Source organism: Daucus carota, chromosome 8, assembly GCF_001625215.2.
Source record: "Daucus carota subsp. sativus chromosome 8, DH1 v3.0, whole genome shotgun sequence".
Taxonomy (NCBI): domain Eukaryota; kingdom Viridiplantae; phylum Streptophyta; class Magnoliopsida; order Apiales; family Apiaceae; genus Daucus; species Daucus carota.
The window spans coordinates 7,552,429-7,578,231 of record NC_030388.2 but is presented as its reverse complement, the minus strand read 5'-3'; the positions used below and the strand labels follow the sequence as shown (position 1 = coordinate 7,578,231).

At 33.5% G+C, this 25,803-nt stretch overlaps 1 protein-coding gene and 1 pseudogene across 5 annotated transcripts; both read right to left on the bottom strand.

Moving 5' to 3' along the window:
* Window positions 1-330: 330 nt before the first annotated feature.
* LOC135148320 (uncharacterized) lies at window positions 331-11,013 on the bottom strand. 5 transcript variants are annotated; one of them, XM_064082967.1, is made up of 10 exons: window positions 10,108-11,013; window positions 9,846-9,946; window positions 9,679-9,757; window positions 8,871-9,124; window positions 8,651-8,750; window positions 7,263-7,336; window positions 6,547-6,627; window positions 6,392-6,449; window positions 6,163-6,295; window positions 1,857-1,932 (listed from the first exon to the last, which is right to left on the bottom strand). In XM_064082967.1, the coding sequence occupies exons 5-9, from the start codon at window positions 8,658-8,660 to the stop codon at window positions 6,174-6,176; spliced, it is 345 nt and encodes a 114-aa protein (XP_063939037.1). In that variant the 5' UTR covers window positions 8,661-8,750; window positions 8,871-9,124; window positions 9,679-9,757; window positions 9,846-9,946; window positions 10,108-11,013; the 3' UTR covers window positions 1,857-1,932; window positions 6,163-6,173. The 5 variants fall into 5 exon arrangements, 4 of the variants coding, with proteins under 4 accessions (XP_063939036.1, XP_063939037.1, XP_063939038.1 ...); XM_064082968.1 differs by having other exon boundaries at window positions 9,027-9,124; XM_064082969.1 differs by having other exon boundaries at window positions 6,392-6,446; window positions 8,651-9,124.
* A 1,960-nt stretch (window positions 11,014-12,973) lies between these two features.
* On the bottom strand, window positions 12,974-25,189 carry LOC135146817 (uncharacterized; annotated as a pseudogene).
* Between the last annotated feature and the right edge of the window lie 614 nt (window positions 25,190-25,803).

Genomic DNA, 25,803 nt, shown 5'->3' with positions numbered 1-25,803 from the left:
AGGGAGGGAGAGGGAGCGAGAGAGATACGACATAAACATCATCAACACGAAGAATGCAATCAAACACATCTAAAATTATAAAACATAAATCGAGAAATATATAGAACTCAGATAGTGCAGAAGAAAGAGACGGAAAGCAAAAAGGGCATATTTGAATTTCAAATTTCAAATTAATGAAATAAATGGGGAAGAATATGTGATGTATACACATCTGAGAGAAAACCTATATTTGAAATATGAGGAGGAAGGGAGCACGTGAAGTGTGTGTATGTAAGCATGTGGCATCAGTGGCACTCAAATGTGATAAAGCAAGGGGGAGGACATTGGATGTAAAAAAGCATCCATAGAGCAATCAGCATTTATCTATTTATAGATTACAAAAACTTGATTTAATAATAGTAACCTGAATAACTCACAACATAATATTCTCTAAACTGTTGTCGTGAAACAAAAACAGTTTAGGCACAGTTTTGATGATTCCACAAGACCACTGAAATATTTCTGATACTAATTTACTAGCACTTCTAAGTCTAACTCTCCTTTTCTCCCTATTGACAAATATTATTAAGAGATAACTATCTCAACTTGGCTGAGCACCATTCTCGGCCTCATTAGTTTCAATTGAAGTTGGTAAAGGAAACACTTCTGCCACCATATCCACTAATTCATCAATATTTTCTCCAAATCGTCCGTCACAATCTTCCACAATCTGCAAATCAAATGCCAAATTTTATATTCATATATAATGAACATTTTATAAGAAGCATGATGTCTAAACATTTAATCAAGTATAAATGTGGGCTTATGAAAATTGCTCTCCAATTCAATTATTTCAAATTCATTCACTTGAATAATATACATCAAGCAGTTCAGGTTAGAAATTTTTGCTGGACAAGATCCCTTCTTCATGAACCTAAAGACTAATAATAGATCCGCACACATTCAAGCATATGAGGGTTGTATCTTGTATCTTATTTATTTTAGTAGGTGCTATTGTGTTTAGCTAGTCTGCTGGTGCACCAGTTGTCGCTTAGGTAGCCGCCTGCCTTGTTGGCCACTCTACTAATTTTCAACCTTTGCCCAGAAAGGGGTGCATTTTACACAAGTGCTCGCCTAAAGAAATTAAGTATTTTAAAACCAAAGTTATTTGTTTATCACCTACATACCATTTTGGTTCTCTGCTATATAACCTCCTCGCAGCATTTAAGACAGCCCAATGATGTGTATACAAAAAGCAACTATATATATGAGCAAAACGTTTTGCAATCATGATGACCAAAGGTACTGGAATAACAAGAGAATAAACAAATAAAAAAAATTCCTCGGTCAGTCAAGGGATCAACCAGAAAACTAAAAAGGAAAATGTTTCAAATAGTAAGTTTACCGAGTCGATTTCGACAACAGAAGAAGGTCTAATGTTAATGACGTTAATGATCTCAGCTTTTGCAAGTTTAAATTTCTCACTCCTTGAAATGAAATCAGTGATGCTCTCTTTTGTTTGATTACAAGCCACACTTTGCTCCAAATAATCAAAAACCTGAATTAGATAATAAAATTAATAGCAATTCAATAATATAATACTTTTACCAATATTATATGAGAAATGTTTTAGTGAATATGCTAACCTTATATTCTGATGGTGCTACAGGAGCTATAACACGTGTGGTGTCTTTTCCAGCCCCCCTAGACCGCAGGAATTCAAGTACCTCAAAATTTGTAAGTGCCCCAGCATTGGCTTTCAATCTGAAAAATGTCCAAAAATACTTGATCAGCACTAGAAAAACTACAATAATAATTGTTAATGCCAAAATGTAAGTGCCAAAAGAGTGACCAACTCAAAAAGTTAAATTACATACATCTTCATCAGGAATCCGCCTTTCAGTTCCTAGTTATCACACTTACTATGTAGAGAAGCAAGACCAAGCTGCACGCCTGCATTTTACCCTACCTCATTTAAATATAGTGTATTACAATGCTAATGTAACTTATACCAAGCAGACCAAATCATAAAAAGACCAGCCAAAATTCGCGAGAGTAAGCACATGGACAAAAGACAGAAGTTTTACAAAGACAGAAAATGTCAACTTATATCTACCGCAATGAGTAAAAACAGCGTGTTCAACTGATGTCCTAGGAAAAGCAATTAACATGCTAATGACAAATTTTAAAACAAGACACGGACAACTTCCATCTTGATATGGATGAACCTACAAAAACCCTACTAACTGAGGCTTTGAGCACAAACACTCTATAACACATAGACTGGTTTTAGATCACTTCAAACACCCATAGTATACAAAAAGATCCTAAACATTACGATATGTCGATATCTGATTGACTAATTTTACTACTAATAAGAAATTAAAGGCTCAAAATTTTAGTCAAAAACGCAAAATACTTTCCTCATACCACTAGATAGTTGTTAAAAGCCTCTAATAGACTGTATATTATATATAGAGAGAGGGGCAAGTAAGAATTCTGAAAGAAAACCGGGAAAAAAAACCCCTAGGGTTTTGAGCTTTCTGTTTTATTCATATACGTACAACGGTTGTACAGAGGCTGAGGGCTGACCTTATGCTACTGATTGAATGAGGAAATCCCTGATGCTTATTATATAACACGAGTACTTTGCATATGAGAATGGGATAAAGACATCGTGTGCATAACATATAATACTTTGTCAATCAGACAAAATGGAACTCACAATTAACAAAAATCGGTCAAAAAACTCAAGATAGCAATCACAAAGGTTAAACAACGAAGAGATGGTGCCCTAGGAACTCTGGGCCTGGAAAAAGCCACTTTAAACACTTTTCAAGTCAGAAATACAATCGACTTGGAAACTTTGCATATACACGAATAGAGTATGATTAATTTGCAGAACATAGAAATTACCTTTGTTTTCTAGTTATATTTAAAAGCAACACATAATCAATGAATATCGCAATAAATACTGGCCATTAGAATCTTATAAACTTCATTAAAACATGATAGAGGTATCTTGTAATTAAACTAAAAAAATATTTTATATTTCTTTCCTCTGCCTATGTATTATGATAATCATAAAGTAGGAACAACTATTTTGAAAGCGCCGCAATTTAGGCCACATCAGCAATCGAATACAACAAAACTACTTAGAGCATCTCCAACCATGAAGACCCCTTGGCTAAAAGATGAGTTGTCATGCCAAAAATAAAAAATTTAGCCAACCACTTCAAAAATTCACACTCCAACCATAGTGACCTGTTGTCTATAAATTTAGCCAACATCCTATGGATGGCTAAATTTGTCGAACCTCTACAGACCTGTAAAAAATCTGTAGGGTGATTGCATATTATTTATTACCATATTAAACTGATTTATTCTATTTATAACAATCTAAACATTGATAACATGCTATTTTCAAATTATAGCCATCCAATATAGCCAATACCATCGAAGCACAATCTCTTACAGATTCAACAAATTTTACATAATGCGCTACAGGTCCAATTTAGCCAACGATTATAGCCAACGTCATTGGAGATGCTCTTACCAATAAACATAAAAGGTATGATTTAGGCATCTATGACTATTTATACATTATTATTGTTATTTGAGAAAAAAGGAGGTGAGATTAACCTTATATAGCATAAGGCTTATATGAGGTGAAACGACGTTATATCCAATGTTTTATATGGATCAGTTGCCCGCTTTTTCTAATAATTAAAATAGGAATGATTTTACTGCAAGAGTTATATACATACTAGCTTTATGCCCGTGCTTCGCACACGGTGATTTTACCATATTTTTTTTACATGTTATTTTTAATAAAGTTAATCAAACCGATTAATTATAAATTCATGTAACTAATTTAATTATTTAAATTTTAGAAAAAATGATTTCTCTTAATAACCCTATCTAGTTAGTATGAAGTTGTGCCTTACTCATATTAGTTTCCCATTCTCGCTTGGCTTTATGTTGTGTTAATTTATAACGATCATAAGTAAAATTTATAAGTAAATTATAACTGATTTGGTGTTAAACTATTTAAAATAAGTGATTATCATATTATATTACTTTTTAAATTTGTTTCTAACTAAGATCATATAAATATGAGAAATAACAATTTTGTACTTTCAATTTAGTTACTTAAGTTTCTGACAAAATATTATTCAAAAAGTCATAGTAAAATATGATTATCATTTGTATGACTGTGGATAATAATATTAATTTCGATCAAATGACCTTCATATTATAAAAAAACTTTATTGATTTCAGTGAAGGATTAAATACATGAAAGAAAATGAATCATTGAAATTTAAAATTACAATTATTAATAGGAAATTATATAAAATTATATTAGTTTTGTTTTTGAAAATAATAAAATTATATTAGTTATTCTTCGTCATGGTTAGACTCGGTAAACTTATTCAAATGAATCTTAGTCAATAACAAAAATGATTTTGCATTTCTTTTGCTTATGTATGACATACGTGTAAATAAAATATTTAATTAGAATATATGTATATGCAGTGTACATATATGATTTAAATATATTTACAATTTATATTAACTAAAATTACTATATCTATAGATTTATAATCTTCAGACTTATTAAGATAATTCGTAGCAATTCAATAATTAATATTAATATTAATATAATTCATTGAGGAATAAAATTGAAGAATTATAATTAATTTATTAAAAATACCCGCAAAAAGATTTATCAAATTTAGTAAGTGTCAGATATAAATATTATAATAAAATATAACTAAAAATTATTTCTTCATAAAAGTTGTTTTTTGAATTTGTTTAATTTGTGAACATTATAAATTAGATCAACTGACATGGAACAAACATAATTTCCTCCATTTAACATATTTCTTGCGTTTCTTTTCATCTTGGAAAAAGCAAATATATGAAATTCTAAATAAAAAAAATTGTAACATTCAGAAAGACACTCTCAGCTGTATATAGGTATAACAGTGACACTACAAAAACATTTGGCTACGTCAATAAAAATTCTCACTTCTGTCTGTTCCTCATCCTATTAGTTCTCTTGTCTTCAGATTGAACTCTATAAATCTAGTTGTGGCAGACCATACAAAATGTTTATCTTCTTTCACAAAATTTAAGTCGCCTAGAATATTGTTCAGTGTTCAAAACCAAGTTCCTAAACAAAGGTGATGAATGTAATGGTAAAAAAAAAGAGGAAAAATAAAAAAAAAGAGGAAAAATATAATCAACTGAATTTTTGTAAAAACCAAGTACTATCAATCAAAACACAATAAGACACTATACCATAATTATGGTATGCTTGTTTATCACTTAAAACACAACCTCCTACAAATACTTACAGATAAAATATTACTTGGAAAATTAACTGGAAAATTAACTGGTAGATCTCCTGGTATATCGTCATCATAATACTGTACTAATCTGCTTAGTTGAGAAACTTCAGCATTTGTGCATGTCCTTATAAGGGATCTTCCTCGGTGGGGTTTTGAAAACAAACATCAGGATCAGCCCTATCTCGATGACTCAGAATTTATAATTATTACTTTTCAAAAAATTGATAATAAATGAGTTTAGGGAAGATCAAGGGAGAGTTTTCAAACCTTTGTTAGGACTTCTTTGGTTCACAATAGAAAGCAAAGAATCTGCCTTAAAAAATAGACCAATAGAAGCTCTAAAACCCTCCATTAATTATTTGCTTACCTTAAATTTGCCACATCCTCCACTAACAATATAACATGACTCCTAAATAATACCATATAAGAGTTTGTCAAGCATAATGTTGAGCAGTCTAGCTCATGTCCATGCCATCTCCAATTTGACTGGAGAACAGCAGAGGAGGTACTCTCAAAAGGAGAGTTTGAATTTATTAGTGCAAAGAAGGTACTCTCAAAAGTTTTATATTTGAATGATGATGGACAAAATCAATATATACAAAGTCAAAAATAGTATATTAAGTGATTAATTAAGGACGTGATTAAGTCTAATCTAAGCTGCAGACAATGACTTTAAAGACTGATTAGCCATGTGCTTACAGACTTTATCTTCTATGCTTGACGTATCTAAAATCAAAGTAATACAAAAAACTTTAAAGCAATACCTCTGACCGTGAATTTAGAATTTTCATAACACACCAATCTGGTTGCATTAAAACAGATAATTAACCTGATCAGTGCTTACAAACTCTGGTGTTTGTATTCAGGCCGGACAGTTTGACTGCCCTGTTCTGGAACCCTGCTGTGATGATCCTTTGTGCATGTGATCCTGGAGGTCTGTCTGGATTGTTCTGGTGCTAGTTCTAAAAATCAGAATATCAGAGACAAAGGGTCTTATTTCCAGATTATCTGCATTTTTAAAGATGAAGCTGCCGTGTTCTTGAGTAGAGATTTCCTACTCTGGTTTTCTGCAAATGGGAAAAGAAATTCTGTTCGGCAGCTATGTAGAGTGATCTTCTGGATTCTCCAAAAGAACAAAAGAAATTAATTCGGAATTTAATTGGAGATAAAATTGCTAAAATAAGAATCATGACAAATCAGAATCCTTGTATACCTGCTGGTTTTTTCCGGTTACTACTGCTGGTGAGCAGTAGTCATGAAACTTCAAGTATACCTGCAGTATCCTCGCCATTGTCTGTTTGGCCACAAAGAAATTACAAAAACATGAATTTGAATAAAAATATACCTTGAACAATATTAACTTGTTACAAAATATTTTTTACAACATTATATGAAAGATTATATACACAATCAGCTTAAACTATCTTCTAGAACGATATAATTGTTCACATATCAAATGCAGGATCATCTGTCACCAATCAGATCGTGTATCTACTGAATAAAAAGTATGGTAACTCATTGTAGCTCGGAAATACTCCCCTTCTTTTGATTACATCATATCCCTCTTTAGCACCACTGTAAGGTATCTTAGTTACTACTGATTTCCAAGTCATTAGTTATGCTAAAGCATTCACCTCGTCAGGATCAACCAACAAACATCTATCAATCAAATTATTTTTGGCCATTTACGACCCAAATAGATTCTAATTTTGATATGATCCTTAAATTTATACGATAAAACATTTATACTTGTTAATGTGAAGCAAGAACCTTATACCACTGAATAGAGTATGCTAAAAGAGAGAACAAATATAAGACTAAGAATAGGCTGGTAATGACCTACATTACTCAACCAAATAGAATGCAACAACAAACTTAAGACTTACAGTTTACACATGTATAAGCGTGTAGAATATATCAAAAACATACATGGGAAAATGCAGTTGGTTTATGGTCGCTCAATCTCCCTGCCACCAGCTTCAACTCTCCCTGTAAGCATAACACTAATCACAAAATTAAGCAAGAGTAATAACAAACTCCACACACAAATATTATTATTTCAGTCAAAAAAAGAGATAAGAATTTTCTTAACTTTCCAAGCTGATGCCGCACACACTTGTCTAAGAATTATATTATATCTTATAAATACGTGAAAATTTACTAAATAGAGCAAAAAATCCACATATTAAAGAAAATTATATAGTATATCGAGGATTTGTAAGAACCCGTTAGAATAGGCATAGATGAAAGAGATAAAATAGTTATCTGAAAACACAATTCCATGGGTAGCAAGTCGTGACGAAATATTCTATAAACCCGTGTCTCATACTTTTAACATTTTTTTCTTACCAGGACCAGGTCCAAGATACTGCTAGAACCATTACTTGTACTTTGATAGGAATCCAATTAGCCAAATAGGCAGCAATCCCAGCAAGCAATTGCTTCAACTACAGACTTGACAGCTTCCTTAACACCATATGGTGTCTTCAAAATACATATTTTCCAAGTTCAAAATATTTATATATAAATTAAAACCATATTAGAAATTAGAAAAATATCATATTTAGAACAAATAGATATGACTTTGGGGATCAAACTGTTCACATATTGGCAGAATCAAATAGTGCTTTAAATTAAATAAAATTATTATAAAATTTTAAGTTGAAGAAATATTCTCTAGCAGTTTTAACCATTCTGGAATTCTGTATAGTATGGATGTAACCACAAATTCAATAATGAAAGCATGATTTTTTCTCAATTCTGGTTTGCTCGAGGAGGGCTGGTTCTCTTTGCACGGCCAATTAACTTAATAATAAAGGATTCAATTAAGGAATTTTTTTAAAGTCCAAAATAAATACCGACAAATGCATACACAGAGAAATCAGAATAAGAAAAATAAAAACAGCATAATTGTACAGATTAGAAATCTTATTAACATATATCAAGCCTCGGTCAAAGATATATATAGCTTGTTACTTGTTGCTTTAAACTTTTTACTTGTTGGTCGATACTCTTGCTTCATCACAGGAAAATGTTAGCTTGGGACAATGGACTTTCTCTAGATAACTCAATTCTGAAATTGTTTTTGCATTTCTTTCCAATTCATTGCTAGTCCATTCCATCCACCAACATCCTCACTGATTAACTTTAAAATTCACTCATATTAAGCGAAACAGGAAAAGTTAATATTGCTCAGTTGGTAACATATTGATTAAAGCAGCACCACGCAGATTAGCATTTCTCATCACATTGAGAGCACTAAAAGTTGTGAAGTGTGTGCGCGCGCATATATCAATTACCACTTTTAGTTATCTTACCAGACACCATCTTCACATTGCAAATTCTTCACTAACATCATTGAAAGTTGGCATCAAAATTTTGGCTCCCCGTTTTGATGCTTGCTCCGCCAGCATTAGACTGTTAGACATCTCAGCGTGGTCATTATCTTGACGAAAACAACAAACTTGAAGGTATATAAGTGGTATTTGTCATAATCAAAAAGATTGCTTATATTATAATAAGGGGTCAAATACTTACTTCAAGCAAGCTTCAATGAATGAACTATAATAAGTAGAAATTAATTTTGAAAGTTAGGAATCAAACTTTCACATGCCAGCACTGCCTTATATGTCAAGACACAATGATCCACCTGGTTGTGCTCTGGCACAATAACACTAATATAGCGTCGCTCACCTTTTCTTCTTGTTAATGCTAAACTTTCCAAGATGCGTGGATAGTTTGAGTTTGATAATGTGTATACTTATACTTTGAAAGATCTTCCCATCCTATATCTGCACCAAATAATAAACGATAGGTTATAAAGGCATATGCATTTAGGACAATGTTTTATATGAATCCATAGTTTGCTTTTACTATACATGTACTGTGATCAAAATTATCAAATAGTTGTGTTGTTGAATATGAGTAGACAGAGTATTGTGCAGAGTGATGCTCGATGATGGCAAATCAGGAGTAACTTGTTTCATACTAACAATTGGTCTCAATTGAATAAGTCTCGATATACAGGACTTTCATAGCTAATTCATTTGAGAACATGAGTTAATATTTTTTTAAGATGTAAAAATAGCAATACAATTGGGAATTCAAATCACCAAAACACTTAATTAAACCTGATAATTTAAAAGATCTCAATCCCAAAAGATTGTCGAGAGCTGTCGCGCGCATACAGTAGAAGTGCCCACTATAGCAAAATAATAAGTGAACTGAAATAAATTAAATAGGGAAACTACGTAATAAACAATTCACTACTTATTGTCATTGAACTGGATATAAAAAAGAACATAATTAAATATAAATGTATCTAAAATTAGGAGATTAACATTACCTTGGTTTCGTACTGGGAGTCTGAAGAGGATTCCGAACATAAAGTTTTATTAATGAAAACATTGAGTTCCCGGTCAAACCTATCAAAAAATGGGAAAACATGATGACAGAAAACACATCACAAACAATACTTGAATTGATCTTAATCATAACGGATCGAAAAATGACCTGATCCCCTTCATCGTTTTTTATGCTGACTTGTTTTTCGGCATCCTTAGCATCAACACACGTCCATGACCCAATCCCCTTCATCGTTTTTTAGAATGTCACTGTACATTTAAAATCACCACATTAAAGAACATAAACTTGAAGATATAAGTCAAAAAACTCTATCAGACCTTTAATCAAACACTTGGAAATCGTGAATTTGAAATAACAATATATATACAAATTAAAGAATATTTAACCATTAAAGTAGACAAAGACTCACCAAATTTATTATATCTTCTCTTTTTCCCAGTTTCAAGGTTGTGCAAAAACTTGAATATCAGGATATGTCAAAGATGATTATTGTGTTTAAGTTGTGTGCTTGTAAAACAGATATGATCACCAGAACCGGGATTTGGTAATCTGGCGCTTAGTATCTTCGACAATGGATCGGTGTCTAAACAGAATGATGGTGTGATGAGAGTAGTTTAATCCGAGAAGTAAGCACGTTTGGAAAAGAGAGGAGAAAAAAGAACGCTGCCATATCTGTAGGAGGTTAACTACCGGGTCGGGTCCGTCGACAACGCAGGTCGGAGAAGAAGGAAAATGATGCGGTGGGAAAAGCAGATCACGGTTCTACGGTGTGAGGAGAGCAAACAAAAATTCGAATTTTCTTTACCCGCGTGCCACTAACATGATTGCTATAATTTAGGATTTAGAGGGGTGTATTGGATTGGGATTTTAAAGGATTTTTTTGCATTCATGAAATTCGAGGGTATTCGATTGGGATTGTTTGAAATCCATTAAAATCTTGAGGTATTCAATTGGGATTTTAAATTATGCCACAAAATCTGGTGGTATTCAATTGGGATTTTAAATTATGCTTTAAAATCCGATGGTATTCAATTGGGATTGTTTAAAATCCATTAAAATCTGATGGTATTCAAATGCTGATGGATTTTTTTTCATTTCATAAAATGATGGATTTTGTGGCATTCTTCAGTGTATTTTAAGTTTTTTGAAATCCCATCAAATTCAATGGGATTTTGAAGCATTGTACCTAAATCCTATCAATTCTACGACATTTCATCAAGAATCCGCACAAAATCAAAATCCCATACAATCCATTAAAATCCATAGACTAAAAACAATGCATTAAAATCCCAATCGAATACACCCCCGTTAATTAACCACCGGGCAATAACTGAAGCAAGAAAAGTCCGTACACGGAATGGGTAGTATCCATGACAAATGGGTCAACCCAAATAAGTGGAAAAAGACCATATTAGACATTAAAAGTGGGTAGTTATGTTAGCAGGAATTTAGATTATATTGAATTGATACAATACACACAACAGCTCAGGCGGGGAAATCATGTATATTAAAATTATAATAGTTCAAGCTTATATGCACTCCAATAAAAATTAACAAAAATTGAAGAGCTTGCGGTGATAGCCATGAGTTTGGCATATATGTTTTCAAATTTTTTGGAAGGGAAATAATTCTGATGTTGGAGAGAAAGCTGATACCACCACTTTACCGATGGCATCTGTTCATGGAGAGATTGTTGGTGACATCCTGAAATTGGTGAAGGACCTTTTTAGATGATAATGTTACAAAGAGAAACAAAAACTGATTTACTTGATGTATGAAGATGCAGCGCGTACAGAGGTATTTTCAATTTTGGCAAAAAAAGAAGAGTTAACGACAGATGCAGTTGTCGTTTAACCTCACGTAAGTAATTAGTGTAAATCAGGTTAATCTCATCTCCTTTTTTCTCATATAATAATAACTACTAGGGTTTGGAAATTATAGATTTATTGTGCTCAAGTTGAGATGATAATTCACTGATCCACAAAATCTAATTTGATACTTTTCGTTTTGAAATAAACGTTATTTGGTTTTTGATACACATTTTATTAATTCTTTGATTGTAAAACAAAAAGTTTTATTTTTCATTTATAATATTAATTTATTTCTAAAAAATAAAAAGAATATTAATTTTAACAATATAATAAAAAATTGTAAAATTTTATGCTAAAAAATCAAACATTCCAAAGGAGGGGGCTAAAATTTTCCCCGCAGGCGGATATCTTAAAAAAGTAGCAGCAGTAAACCACTCCTGGTAGTGCAGTTCGAAAAGACTGCAAACTTTAAACTTTTCTGACACAAGGTGCTTTTGTACTGGTGGCGGGACCAGGTATAGCCAGCCTGTAGCATTAATTTGCTTAATCAGTCTAGGCTTTTAACGTCTTTTCTGAATATCACAGGAACATAGAAAATTTAGCGGATGCTAAAATATATATTTTATAAAAGTAATATATATATTTATTTAATGTAAAAAATAATAAATATAACTAAAACAAAAATGAAAGGAGTGAATATAATAAAATAGAGAAAAATAAAATAATGAAAAAATAATAATTAATCTAAAATCATTTTATTATTTTGCTCTTATAGGTTAAAGTTGCATGGATTTTTAGGTGATCGAATTAATGGATTTGCATCTGGTCTGTAAATTTTGTTGAGATTATTTTGTAGTTCAGATCGATATATTTTCTGACATATTCTGTTGAGATTATTTTGTAGTTGAGGTCGATATTTTTTTTGACATGTTTTTAATTTAGTCGAACTTGACGACATGTTTTTAATTTAATCGAACTTGGCTTGGTCGGCCGTCTAATATAGATTTTGATATGTGCTCTTGGCGATTTTGATATGTGCTCTTGGCGTTACTTGTGTATCTTGTTATTATGTTTGTTACTCTTGTATTTAGTTGTGTTTGTAGTCAATAGTATTTATTTTGTTATTATTTCATGTAGTAATTTGAATTCGTTATAATTTTAAAAAAATTTAGTACTACATTTCAAACGAAATAAAAAATTTAGTTGAGTATAATAACCCAAATAATTTTAGTTCTCATTCAATATTAATTTTCCCCCTGTCTATAATCGATATATAATTCAATTCGGCTACCAAATTCCCGAATGCTTAGCCCTCCCGGTCACCACTCATGTAGTCAATCAGCTATTTGCAATGTCAATTTGAATCAGTTAAATACAGTGTTCAAAATTCAAATCCACGCTAGTACACTAAGAAACCATGAAACACAACATAAGATACATGCTTAGTAATAGTGAAACATGATCGAAGCAAATAATGTATTTGGTTAAATATCAAAAAAATAAATAAAATTATCATAATGATTTGTTACAATGCTTTCACGTGCAGATTACAGAAATTAAGGCCACCTGAAACAATACAAATAGTTGTGGTCATCTCAGATCTGAAATTTGACTAATATAGAGAGCATTTCTAACGGTGTATTTATTATCTTTTGCATAAAATAATGAATTTCAGATGATTCACTAAAGCTGCAATATAGAAACGATGTACAACAGTTAAAATCTCGCTGCCATCTATTTGTTGTCGTCCAAGTCCAACTTTATTATAGATGAAAAAATAGGTATTTCAATCATTCTAATATTCCTCATCATATCCATAATCATCAATGTAGTCTTCTTCATTACCATATTGCAAGCCCTCAGAAAATTCCTCTGGTCCACCTTCATTCTCGTTTTCTGGAAGCAGTTCAGAGTCATTTTCCTTCATATTCTGCTTCACGTATTCTGTTCCACTGGCGTACACCTCATCATTTAGACGGCTTTTCTTGTTATCTGGAGAAACCTGTTGGGAAAAGTGAAAGTAACAATAAACAAAGGATTCGGAGGTGATGAAACTCAAATAATGTCATGATATCTGTCAGCCATAGAAGGCCCGACAGAAACAGGAGAATTGCGAATTGCCCAGATATTTACAACTTAAAAAGACATATGGTTAGATACAGATATGAAGGCCGTGTTTGGAAGTCAGAGGTTTGAGAAAAAATTAGATGTCTGGGCCATATTAAAGGGCCGAAACAGAAAGAGATGATCAACATACCGAGTCATTAAAAAGTTCGTCCAACACATCATAGTTGATCTTCGAGTCAAGCTTCTGCAAAATGAATTCACAACTTACATTAATGACAGTCGTTAACAGAAGCATACATTTCAAGAAATTAGCAACAAGATACAACTTATCTCCCAATACACGGAGCACAATACAACACACACGGAAAGCTAAGGTTTAGAATATATAAAGACTGCTCATGCAGTATCTTTGAATTTAAAAGAAATATTCACCACATAACAAAACAATAACTTTTAATATATAATACATTCCTTTAGCTCAAAAATATTAAATTAGGTGACTCCAGTAGCAGAGATGCAAAGCACCAAAGCCAGGTTTCCTTATAAACTCAGATATATTATTCATAACTTTTAATTCAGGGAACGTATTATAAAGAAAAAGGAGCTTCTCTGTGGCGATTAGGAAAAGAACAACCCTCAACCGAATACTATCTTCTAAAACATGACTCCTGCAGAGTAAAGCTATAGTCCCTCAGCAACTTTCTGCTCAATTTTATCCGCTTCACTTCTTGGTCTTTTCTTCACTTACAATTATTATATATAATTACAATTACAATTATGTTTATATGCTACAAAAGTAACAAATATTAATTTGCCACATTTTCATATATGCAGAATAAGAAATCTGATCTGAGCTTAAAAGAAGCAATTTTACTGGCCCAAGTGTTAGTAGGCATACTTCAAGGCAATTATTTAAATAATTTGTTTATGATGGTACGCACCATCAATTTTCTTCAATTATTGATACATCAATTACCTAAAGAATTTCTTCATGATACTCACTGTCAGTTTTCTTTTTATATTAATTAGGATGGAAGTGAATGAAATTGCATAAAAACTTAATACTATGTAGGTTAACTAACATTCCTCGACCCTGGGTGAATACGTAAAGAAATCTATAGGGCTTCTTTTTAATATTATTTAATCTAAGTTTCATTGTGTTGCATGCTAGATAACAAACAGCGAACTACTTGTATATGTATAATATGTTTAACCACCAAGTTCGGGATGGATTGGTGTGGTTCCTCTACGCCTAGGACACCAGAATATCGAACCATGAACGAATAAAGGCATGAGAGAAAAGCATATTGGCTAGTGATTGTGAGGCCCCAATTCTTGATTGGAGGGGACACCAAAGGCCTCTGCCCTTCCATCCCTTGGTTGGATAGGTAGATATAATGGTACTTGTTACGATGACTCCTAAAGTTCGCGTTATGAGTTATGAGTTGCAAGTCTTTGCACTTGGTCAGGGTTTGCATGAACACAGACACTACAATCATTCCCAAGACATCAAACTTCAATAATATAATTCCGGTCACCAACTAACATAGTACCTTCTTGGCTAGCATTTGGCGGGTTGCTTCTGCAGCAGTTCGAGGAGGAGCTGCATTTTTAGCCTCTGCTGCTCTTTTTTGTCGTCTTTCCTGCAAATGATGATTTAAGTAAAAGGAAGTCATCAAGTAGTGGTTAATTGATGAATAGCATTTTCTCATGCTTTTAGAGGGAGATAGAAACCGTAATATTAAAAAAAAACCTAATATATAATAGGTGAGTGATCCAATTGCACTTCAGAAAATTCTAATAGTGTGAGGGTGAAAAATCCACTATGATTGATTTGCAGGACTGGTAGGTAGAAAAATTACTTTAATCAATAGTAAACAATATTGTTTCCCCCAATTTAGTGATCACTAGGACCAGTTAAGTACATACTCCATAACTGGGTAGCTTCAAAATTACAAGACCAGGGTGCGAAGGCAGATCCAAAAAAATTCTCGATGAGGTATGTATCACTCTATCGAATGAAAAAAGATATGTATTTATCAAAATAAATACTGATTGCAGTATAACTTCATTATAGTTACATATCAACACAAGTTTTAATCGTTCCCTAGACCTATAAAAAAGATATATGTTTAATGTTAGTCAGTACCTCCATTGTTTGAGAAATTCATAGTTCCATTCTCATACTTGCAGCTTTTACGGTGGTTAAGATATTTAACAATCACTATTCACAAGTTGTGTCTGGGTCAGAAATTGGAATTTAATGATTTTGCCTTGGGTTGCAAATGTGATGTGTTAGACATCTCCATAATTTTCGAGACTAATCATCACATAGAAAAGATGCAGGGTTTTCGTACAAAGTTGATAAAAATAAAATCAATTCCAAAAAATGCCAGTATGCCTAGGCCTATGCGAAAATCCCTGTAGGAACTCAAACAATCACAATTAAACAATCAATATCTAACTTCATATAATCAAAACTAACCTTTTTCGATTGTTCCATGGCTGCTGCAACTTCTGCAGCAAGCTTTCTAGCATCCTCCATGTCCTCAGGACAATTCCGCATATGCGCTTCACACGCCTCCTTTGCAGCAGCTGCAGCAGCTTCCTTGGCTAGTTGTTCCTATATATCCATTCGGCAGTAATTTCATCAGTATAAAAGGCAGTAACAAGTAAAAAACATAAACATGCAGGAGCAATCCAATGAATTAAGACAGTAGTCTCCTCTAGGGGAAAAGATAAAAAAATGAGAAATAAAAAATTTCAGCTTGTTTTTCCAGCAAAACATAGCACCCTTCTATCCGAGTGATAAGTCTAAAGTGCTCAAGCATAACAGAGTACAATAATTTTTTCCAATTTGGTTAGAATTCTATGTTTAGCAGACTGGAACTTGTTTGTCCCACCTGTTGCTTATAGAGACCTAGGTGAGGGCCATGTCACCTGTGCAGTCAAGACCCGTGGTTTCCTAGATGCAATTACGCGCAATGACACTCATGGTGCCAAACACTATTTGAAAGATTGGTTCTCTACTAATGCAACTCATCACTGACTAGTCTAAATCTGATGGCTAAGTTGAAAAGCTTTGATGCAAATAACAAGATGTAAGATAATGCTGAAGTGAAAGGTAAAATTTTTTCATATCACCTCAACATATTCTCTATTCAATTCTTCCCAGATGATCTTCTTGTACTGCATCTCCTCTGCAGTGTGAATGTAGTTATCTACCTAAACAAGACAATTCGTGAGGAACAATTCAATGTATATGGATGATGGGCCATGGAGCCCGTCCAGATATAGTTTGATAATAGAAAATCTAAACTAGTAAACAACAAAATTATAACTAAGTTGGCAAATGGTCTTTGTATTGTCATCTAATATATTAATTACAATAAGGGACAAACAGGAAAATACGGCAATAATTGGAGTCACGTAACTGACACCATAAAGCATCCCCCGTTCTTGCATTACGTGAATTTTAGTAACTATTAGCACTTTATGTCTATCAGACTTGACCTTTAATTCAGTGACGTCTGGGTAAGTAAATATCTTAAAGTTTCCAAAAGAGAAAAGATCACCTCTCAAAGGACTCCCTCATGATCAGAGAAAAATTACCCTACTGGAACTTGCTGATGCCGACATGGGCTTCAATACCTTGTGCATAGATCAATAAAAAGGCGATATTGCCCCAATAACTAAATTTTTAGAAATAGTGACACGCATACTGAAATCCCTACTGATCTAATTCATTAATTCCTTTACCAACCTATTTAGAATTTGACATTTAATCATACAGTTGAGGGATAGTTTTCAGCTTCACTGTTGAATAATTTTGTTCTTTGCCCGCATTTATGCAAAATAATACTATCATCTCACACTTGCATCCTGTTAATAACTTCTTACACTCACAGTATGGGGGATGAAAAAGTGTATAATGAATTCTAGAATCCATATTTATCCCAAAAAATTAAAAAGGGCAATATATTAAGAGAATAAAGATAAATCCCCAAATTGAGAGAAGCAACCGCATATCAGATAAATCCCCAAATTGCCTACTTTATCCAATTTTGCATATTTAATTATTTTCCATTTGGTGACAAATATAAATAATAAACTAATTATGTTTGTCAACTTTCTTGTTTCATATTTAATAAATGGTAAAGTATAGGGCAGAGGAGGTGAATTTGAACTTTAAATTCTTGTATCAGAAGGAGCACCTTCACCATCTCTTAGTAATTTAATTTATTCTTAGAAATCTAATGTGAATCGTTTGCATCTTCCTTCAACTTTTAGATGCATGGTCTCCAATTTGACATAAATGCACTCGTTACAGCAAACCTCACATGCAAATTACATTGCGCTAAGGGAATAAGCTACAATAACGGAAGATCACAGGTAAAGTGACTAAATTACAAACCTCAAGATCTTCAATATCAGACAGGGTTTCTGATGCAGGTGATTCAGCACTAATATAATCAGCACCCTGTAATTTGCTATAACTAGCATCATCAATGGGCACTTCCTTGGTAGCACCCCCTAAAATTCAGAAAATTTAGGAAACATCTTATGCACACATCCTTGTCTCTGGAAATAAAATAACACAAAGTAACTGCAGCTATTGTCGTAATATTTGATGGCGATCAAGGATAAGGTTACCAGCATTAACATGCTCTGAAGAGTGCAGATTTTCATCTCTACTTTCCCCTGGGATCTCTGATCTTTTATCATACTAGATAAAAATGGGGGAAAAAAATCAACGAAAAATAATTACAAAAGAAATTAAGTTCTCTGAACATTAATACATAATGAAATACATGATTACTCAATTGAAGGTCTTCATGAAACTTTTTTTGTCTATAATAGTCGTATAATTATCATTATTAAGAACATCAAAACCTTTTTTAAAACCAAACAGATCAGATACAAGCATGTGAATTAAAACTGAACTTGAACAAGAACAAGAGATTTTCCTGATTGACATAGAAGGGTTCCCACATCATTTTACATTATGTAAACAACACAATAACCTGTAGAAAACTATAAATTTACTCTTGTGGAGCTAGACTGGATGAGGAATGGAACTCAAAGATAAGTCATACTCACTCAGTTCCACTGAATTGTATACATCTGGGACACAGGGCTCGGCACACACTTTAAGGCTCTTATTAAATATAGTTTCATAAATTATTTTTTTTTTCTTTTGAATAAAAATTTAATATTAAAATATTCAGGAAAAAAATAATTTAATTATAAGTTATAGAACTATACTTTACAGAAACCTTAGAATGCGTGCCAAACATGCAAAATAACTGTATAGAAATGAGTGGGACGGAGGGAGTAAGTGAATATATCTTTTCTAGTGCACATTGGCAGAAGAAAACACTAGATGCCAATCAGGTAAAAGGGAGTCCACAACCATATTTTAGGAGATAACACAAACCCCAGCGTAAACTTCATAGTTCATACCAACATACTTTAAACATTTATCAATAGTGCAAACTTAAGCCCCCAATGCTTTATTACCCGTGTCCAACACAAGGATATCAAGTAAGGACTCTGATTCATATAATATCTGGCACTCCATACTTGAGTGCGAGAAACGTAGCTTATACACAACTTCACTGATCTATATACATCATTACTTGTATCTTCAACTTCCATGTGATATATGCTTCAATAATGAGCACATAAACATGTATGTGTGTGTGCGACTGTGCGTACATGCCGCCAGACTTAGCATGACAGTGCAATTGTGTGCTCGATGGCCCACCAGACTTGGCATGAAAGTGCAATTCAAGAAATGCACATGTACATAGATCACTTCGAAAATGATAAATATATATATATATTTTAAAATAGCGTCATTTCCCGGTGTTATTAAAGTATCACTTGAATAGAGAGAGAATTGTGGTAGGTACTTTTACATAGTTACTGTTCTGCCCCTGGATAGCCATGTGATCACAACTCGAGTCAACAGCGTTTTTCTCAGCATACTCTTTCTCCATTCTTTCATGTTGTGCGCGCTGAAAAGCTGGAGGTTCTGATTCTCCATCCAATCCTCCAGAAAAATTCATGAACTGTAACAATCAGCAGAGCATGAACAAGAAAGTTCAAAACCAAATTCTTCTCAACTGAAATCAAAAGTAAGGAGTTACTTCTGCATAACATTCTCGACAGAGTCCATGAGCAAAAGTCAGTTCACCCTTGTGCTTACAAAAGAACTTCACTCTTATCGGAGGATTTGATGCCAGTGGTGGTTTGGCCCAGTGACCTAAGCTCCGCTTCATGTTTTTCTGCTTTTTGGGTGAACTCATCAATCTGTGCACAAAGCAAATATATAAGAGAGGTAAACGAAGAATTACACTTTGGTCATATACAATCATTCTGTTTTTTTCTTTTGAAGAGTGGAACAGACAGACACAGAACTACTACTGCTCCAAAATATTGATGTCATCAGATATACTATTAAGGAGAAGTGACGGCAGTCCCACCACAAAACCATTACAAGAAAGGGAATAGCAAAGCTTATTAAAAAATCATCACTCCCCTAGAGCTTAAGGTCCAAATCAGTGTTACATAAAACGGGGTATGAAAACGGATACACGAAACGGGTATATATTAGGTTCGTTGCGCATCCTGATCACAAACAACTGTCCTCTGCTTATCATTTTAAGAACCTTCTATTGCATCTAATATTTCAGTTGTTCTAAATTGTGTACGTTTGCAACTAATGCTACCTCCTAATTTGGCTACAGCAGGCATTTCATAAAATGCTGATCCTAAAAGATAATAATCAGTTAGATCTCGCGATTATTCTTGGTATTTACTCTTTTCTTTAATCGTTTACTCTCTGACTTGATGGGGGTGGGGGCTGGGGCTGATTAGGGTTCAATAATACTCCTCTCACAAAAGAAGTGAAAAAACACCAATGTATTAATCTAATAATAAAACCTTCATCGCTTAATCGACTAGTCGACCCACAGGACAACCATAATACAGATTTTCAACTTTTTTTCTTCGGTTTCCAAAACAAGGAATGGAATATGCAGATATCGAATATGTTGGTCCAAGACGACAACCTTAGTTTCATCAGTAAGTAACTATTACAAATCAGCAGATGCAGATGAAGATAAGCCGAAATCAACGGTGCCTGCATCTGTAGAGAAAGTAATTGAGGTTCAACATAATTTGTTGGTGTTTCAAGAAAAGCTGCTAATGAGAAACTTCAACAGTTTTCAATCACAACTTCGTTCACACTGCAGTTAGAGGATCAAGGCTGGATAGGACTCTAGGGTCTTCTGGAAACACTGAAGTTCCATTCTTCCCAAAACGATATCTGTAACGGGAGTTCCGAATTACAGTAGGTCCATGAGAGCATAGATCAGGATCAGTATTGGACCTAGTTGATTATGCCAGGGCCTAAATAGAGAATTATTTACTTAATGAAAGGTGGGCAAAGTCGACAAGTATTAGTTACTAGAAGCCTTATTCAACTTAATCAGAGATAGTTGAGTGAATTGCTAATGAATACTAGGTTGTACTTGTAACCATGTTGATTATGTTTTTATGCTCTCTAAAGTCTGTCTGCCTGTCAAATTCAATTAGATGATTGATCCCCAAAATCAGAATAAGAGGTCTTCTTATGATCTAGTTAGTGTTTATGTTGTTTATTCTTGTTAACTAGAATCCGAACACATATTACTCGTGTCTAAAGATATATATTACAAAACAATCAAAAATTTCCCATGATACATATACAATAGTGAGGTACAACAAACATACCGTCAGGCTTCCTGATTCTGTATTTTCAAACTCGATTAATCGCTTCGTCAATGTTGCTTCACAGATGTGAACAACTTTTACCTGGGAAAACCAACATTTAAAATGAAAAACACTCTAGTGGACTAAGAGAGAAACGCTAAACTTAGATGTAGATATTTAACGGAAGAAGATGCTGGAGATAACTAAAAAATACACGATTACAAAAACATAATGACTGACATTCAAGGACATCAAATGAAGGAACGATTTATGCTTACAATGTGTGATTTAGTATAACTATAGCCATGTGAAATTGCTGATATGTATAATGCTGCGCCACATAGCCCACTCGGTTTTCTTCCCGTCTGAAAGTATGTTATTGAACTCAACCAAAGATTGAACTGAAGTCCATACACTTAAAATCTCAAATTTTATCAACTGATGTAGAAATTAACATAAGATACCTGCATCCAGTCACGCTTCATGCTAGCAATAATTTTAAGTGCAGTCGTTTCAACATTGACATCGGTCTGTCCTAACAACCCTACAATACGCATTACCAATCAGATTACAAAATCATTTATATATGGAACTTGTGACAAATGTCCTAGGGTGATTATACCAAAAGAGCTACTATAATAGGTTACCCGACCAGAGGGTAAAAAAATTTAAAGATTGCAAGCCATTATAAGAGATTCTCAAGTATTTAATTTTTAATTCTAAAAGCTAACAAATATGTAGGAGAATACAATGCCTGAACAGGAATTAAAAAGTCTAAAAAATTTATATATATAATACACACACACACACACACACATTAGAACCAACTTTCTTATAAGCAAAACAAAATTGCTAATTTGACAAAGTCATCAACTTTCTCTTTAGTAGATACACTTAAAGAATCTAATGATACATATAAAATATCTTTGTTTGTGTACTCCACTATTCTCCACTTTTTGGTCATAAGGCAAGACACTTCACACTCTCTGTAGACAAAGCTAGCTACTGGAGTAACCGGAAGATGCAAAATACACATATTACTAAATTAAACATAAATTCCAACCATAAATGTTGAAAATTTAGTAAATCATTTATCAAAAACCTAGACAGATGTATCACCAAAGCAATTCAATAGATTTGTCTCCAAACACAATAAGAGTGATAAAATGCAGAAAAATTACTATTTGCAAACCGATGAATGAAAAGACTTGGATCAACTGCTTTCTGAATAGACTGAACATCTTGAAGGCTTAACTGTTGAACAAGCGTCAAATATACAGCACCCAGCTCGTATCTGCAAAATGTTTTTTTTTACACATAGTTAACATCAACTTACACTCTCTCTTTCAAACATATGCATATGAACATGAAAAGATGCCCACAAAGGAGAGGCTGCATTCGAACAAGATTTACAGAACAAGATACATATATTCTTGCAAAAAAATATACATACACATTTCTACCCAAGAACTCTGCAAATTCAATTAGAAGATACGGCTTAGGATCAGGCTCTGATGTCCTACACATGAAGTTCAAAAACCATAAACTTAAAGTTAACAGGTCAAATAGCATTGGCTTGGAAACATTATTCCTTACCGACAGGCAACATAAAGAACAAGCTGCCTCAACAAGATGCTTTGGACGTCCTTTGTGAAATTCCTCTCCAGTGCTATCTTCAAAGGTAGACAACCCAAAAAAGTTAAACTTGACAGATAACAACTACCAGCAATAAATAAGCTAACAATCCGATAGCCATACTCTATAGAAGTTTCTTGCTCGTCGAAGTACGTTAGAGTCATCATCATTGAACACTGATGAAAGCATCCATTGCATATCCTCATAAGCTGTAAAGGTGAGTGAGTTAAGGACAAGACGACTGTATTCTGTTTTCTGGTCACTATAAAGATTTTTGGTGTAGGGACTCAAAATTAAAGCAGATTTCAAAACACTCTTGAAAGGAACATCATCTTTTGTTTTTCTTTGTTAATTCAAAGGGAAAATTTTAAGAAGCTTCCTTCAGTGGGTAGAAGTTTCAGATACTAACAAAACAGAAAAAGGAAACATCTGCAGATAGAAGGAGCTTAGACACTTAAATGTAGTATGTTGTAACCGCATATGCACAAGGAATTACTCTTATCAGTGTTATTAAATGCGATATGCGCACAGAAGCGCGAAAACCCCCAGAGCATAAGCGCACCGCGCAATGCGAAATGCGCGGATTCTTCGAAGACAAATAAATATACATATATAAATGATATATGCATTCGCATATGCATTCTCCGAAGCGAAGCGCTTCAGGTGCACATCGCATCGCATCTCGCATATGCATTTGCATATGCGCTTTTAATAACACTGACTCTTATAGTCTTATATTATCCAAAGGAGATGATCATCTAATTTAAGTTATAACAAATACATATATTTATTAACAGCGAGTGTAGTGTGTACTATAACTATTATGAGAATGTATCTCTCCGAGGTTAACCAAGGAAAGTGTTTCCAATTTTTTAACCATAGGCCTTGTAAATCAGAGAGTACTTGTAGTAATTGTTTAAATAATTATATGTGTATTACACAAGATGTGGGGAGCACAGCAATAACTCACCTCCGTCTAATGTCCTGTCTCGTGAAGCAGAGTAACCACTGGCAAGTCTATTCAGTGTTCCTTGTGCTCGACTCTGAACATCAAAAGAACTAGCTATATTTATATATGCCTATTTTTTATGCATCACGCTTAATTTTCTTGAGATAGAAAGAGAAATATGAAAACAGATGATATATATTTTGAAATAAATATGATCTAATGCGTAACATATTCTAACCATATGAAGTATTCTCTGAATGGTAGGCAAGTGAAATAATAGAGCAGGGGAAAAAAAACCCAAAAAAGTTTATTCCCACAAAAAGGCTACTTCTTTTTTTTTTTGTTGCAGATTCTTGCTATAAGGTACACCTAACCAATCCTATTAATGTCCAAAGCCTGTCCAACAATAAATTTCAAGCGCCAACATGCAACAAAAACAATAATATATGCCCCAAAATTTTAAATTGGACAGTTCATCTTAACTTCGTACTGATTCCAGTCCCCTGCTACAGAATCAACTATATCAAGGATTATGACTTCTTGCTACCTATGTAGAACAACATTAGCTATAAAGACGACATTCAAACCTGTCCTCCGGCATCTTTAGCAAATGTAACTTCTTCCGAATAATTATCCTCAACGAGAAGTTTCCCACAGAAACTACAGCATCTGAGAAAAACGAAAAGAAAAAAACACCTTACACCTTATAAACGCATAAAGAAACTCATAAAAGAAGTATATTTTCATAGTGTACATTGCACCATAGCATACATAGGGGGAGGGGGAGTCAACTGACAAACAGATAAGAAACAATGCAGCACAACTCCAAATAACATAAACGCACTACCATCATAATTCCTAATGCCACTACATAGTGAATAAACTCCTTGTCATACAATATACAAATACTACACGCACAAATACACATAGATACAAAACTCACGCTCTGCCATCATCAAGAGTCTGGGTATCACGATTCGATCCACAACTGTCGCACCACAACCGTGACCTATGAACAACCAAGAAAAAATCCATCACAACTCACTACTGCCAATATATTCATCCAATTTACAAAGTAGCATTAATCACACTAGGAAATGTCGAAAAAATTATATAAAAAAATTCAGGAATCACCTTGAACTCATGAATGATTGCGGCGCGATGAATCAATGTAATTTGGCAAATAAATGCATAAAAAAGATGCTGGTAACGGATTGATAAACCCTAAACCCTGTAATAACAAAATTAGATAACTTCAATTACAGATGTTGAATGAAAAGTAATTAAACAATATCAAGAACAATTGGATTATAAGTAGAGATGATAAACGTATGAGTGATTGTGAATATATATACGAGTTAATTGATGTATAAGGAACTTACAGAGGAGCAGGAATCAACTTTTTTCTTTCGTTCGTTCCTCTGTCCGAGAAATACTATTGTGTTAACTTAATTGATGTTCTTTGGAAATTAGACACAGTGAAGCTCATATCCACGAACTTGATTACTTACAAATCTTTGGAGAGCCAGAAGGACCACGTTATGTTCAATATAATTTGGTGGGAGGTCGGCAGGTAGTTATATTTTTTGTTTTTAGTTGTTACTACTACCGTTTGATACTGGCTCTTACTATTTTTGCTATGGCTTAACTTCAGTGTATTGGTTCATTGCAGGCAGTTGATCAAGTATACCTCTGTATAGCTAATTTTCTTAACCAAAACAACGGTTTGGCAAGCAAAACAGAAATTCAACTTTTCTCTTGGGTAGATGAGAAGATATTTAATTAGATCATCCCAGATACAGAAACAGCCTCTCCCCATTCTACCCCAAGCAATGACTTTGTGTTTTCCGTGTTCTTAGCATTCAGAAGCAAGGTGTTCTGCTTC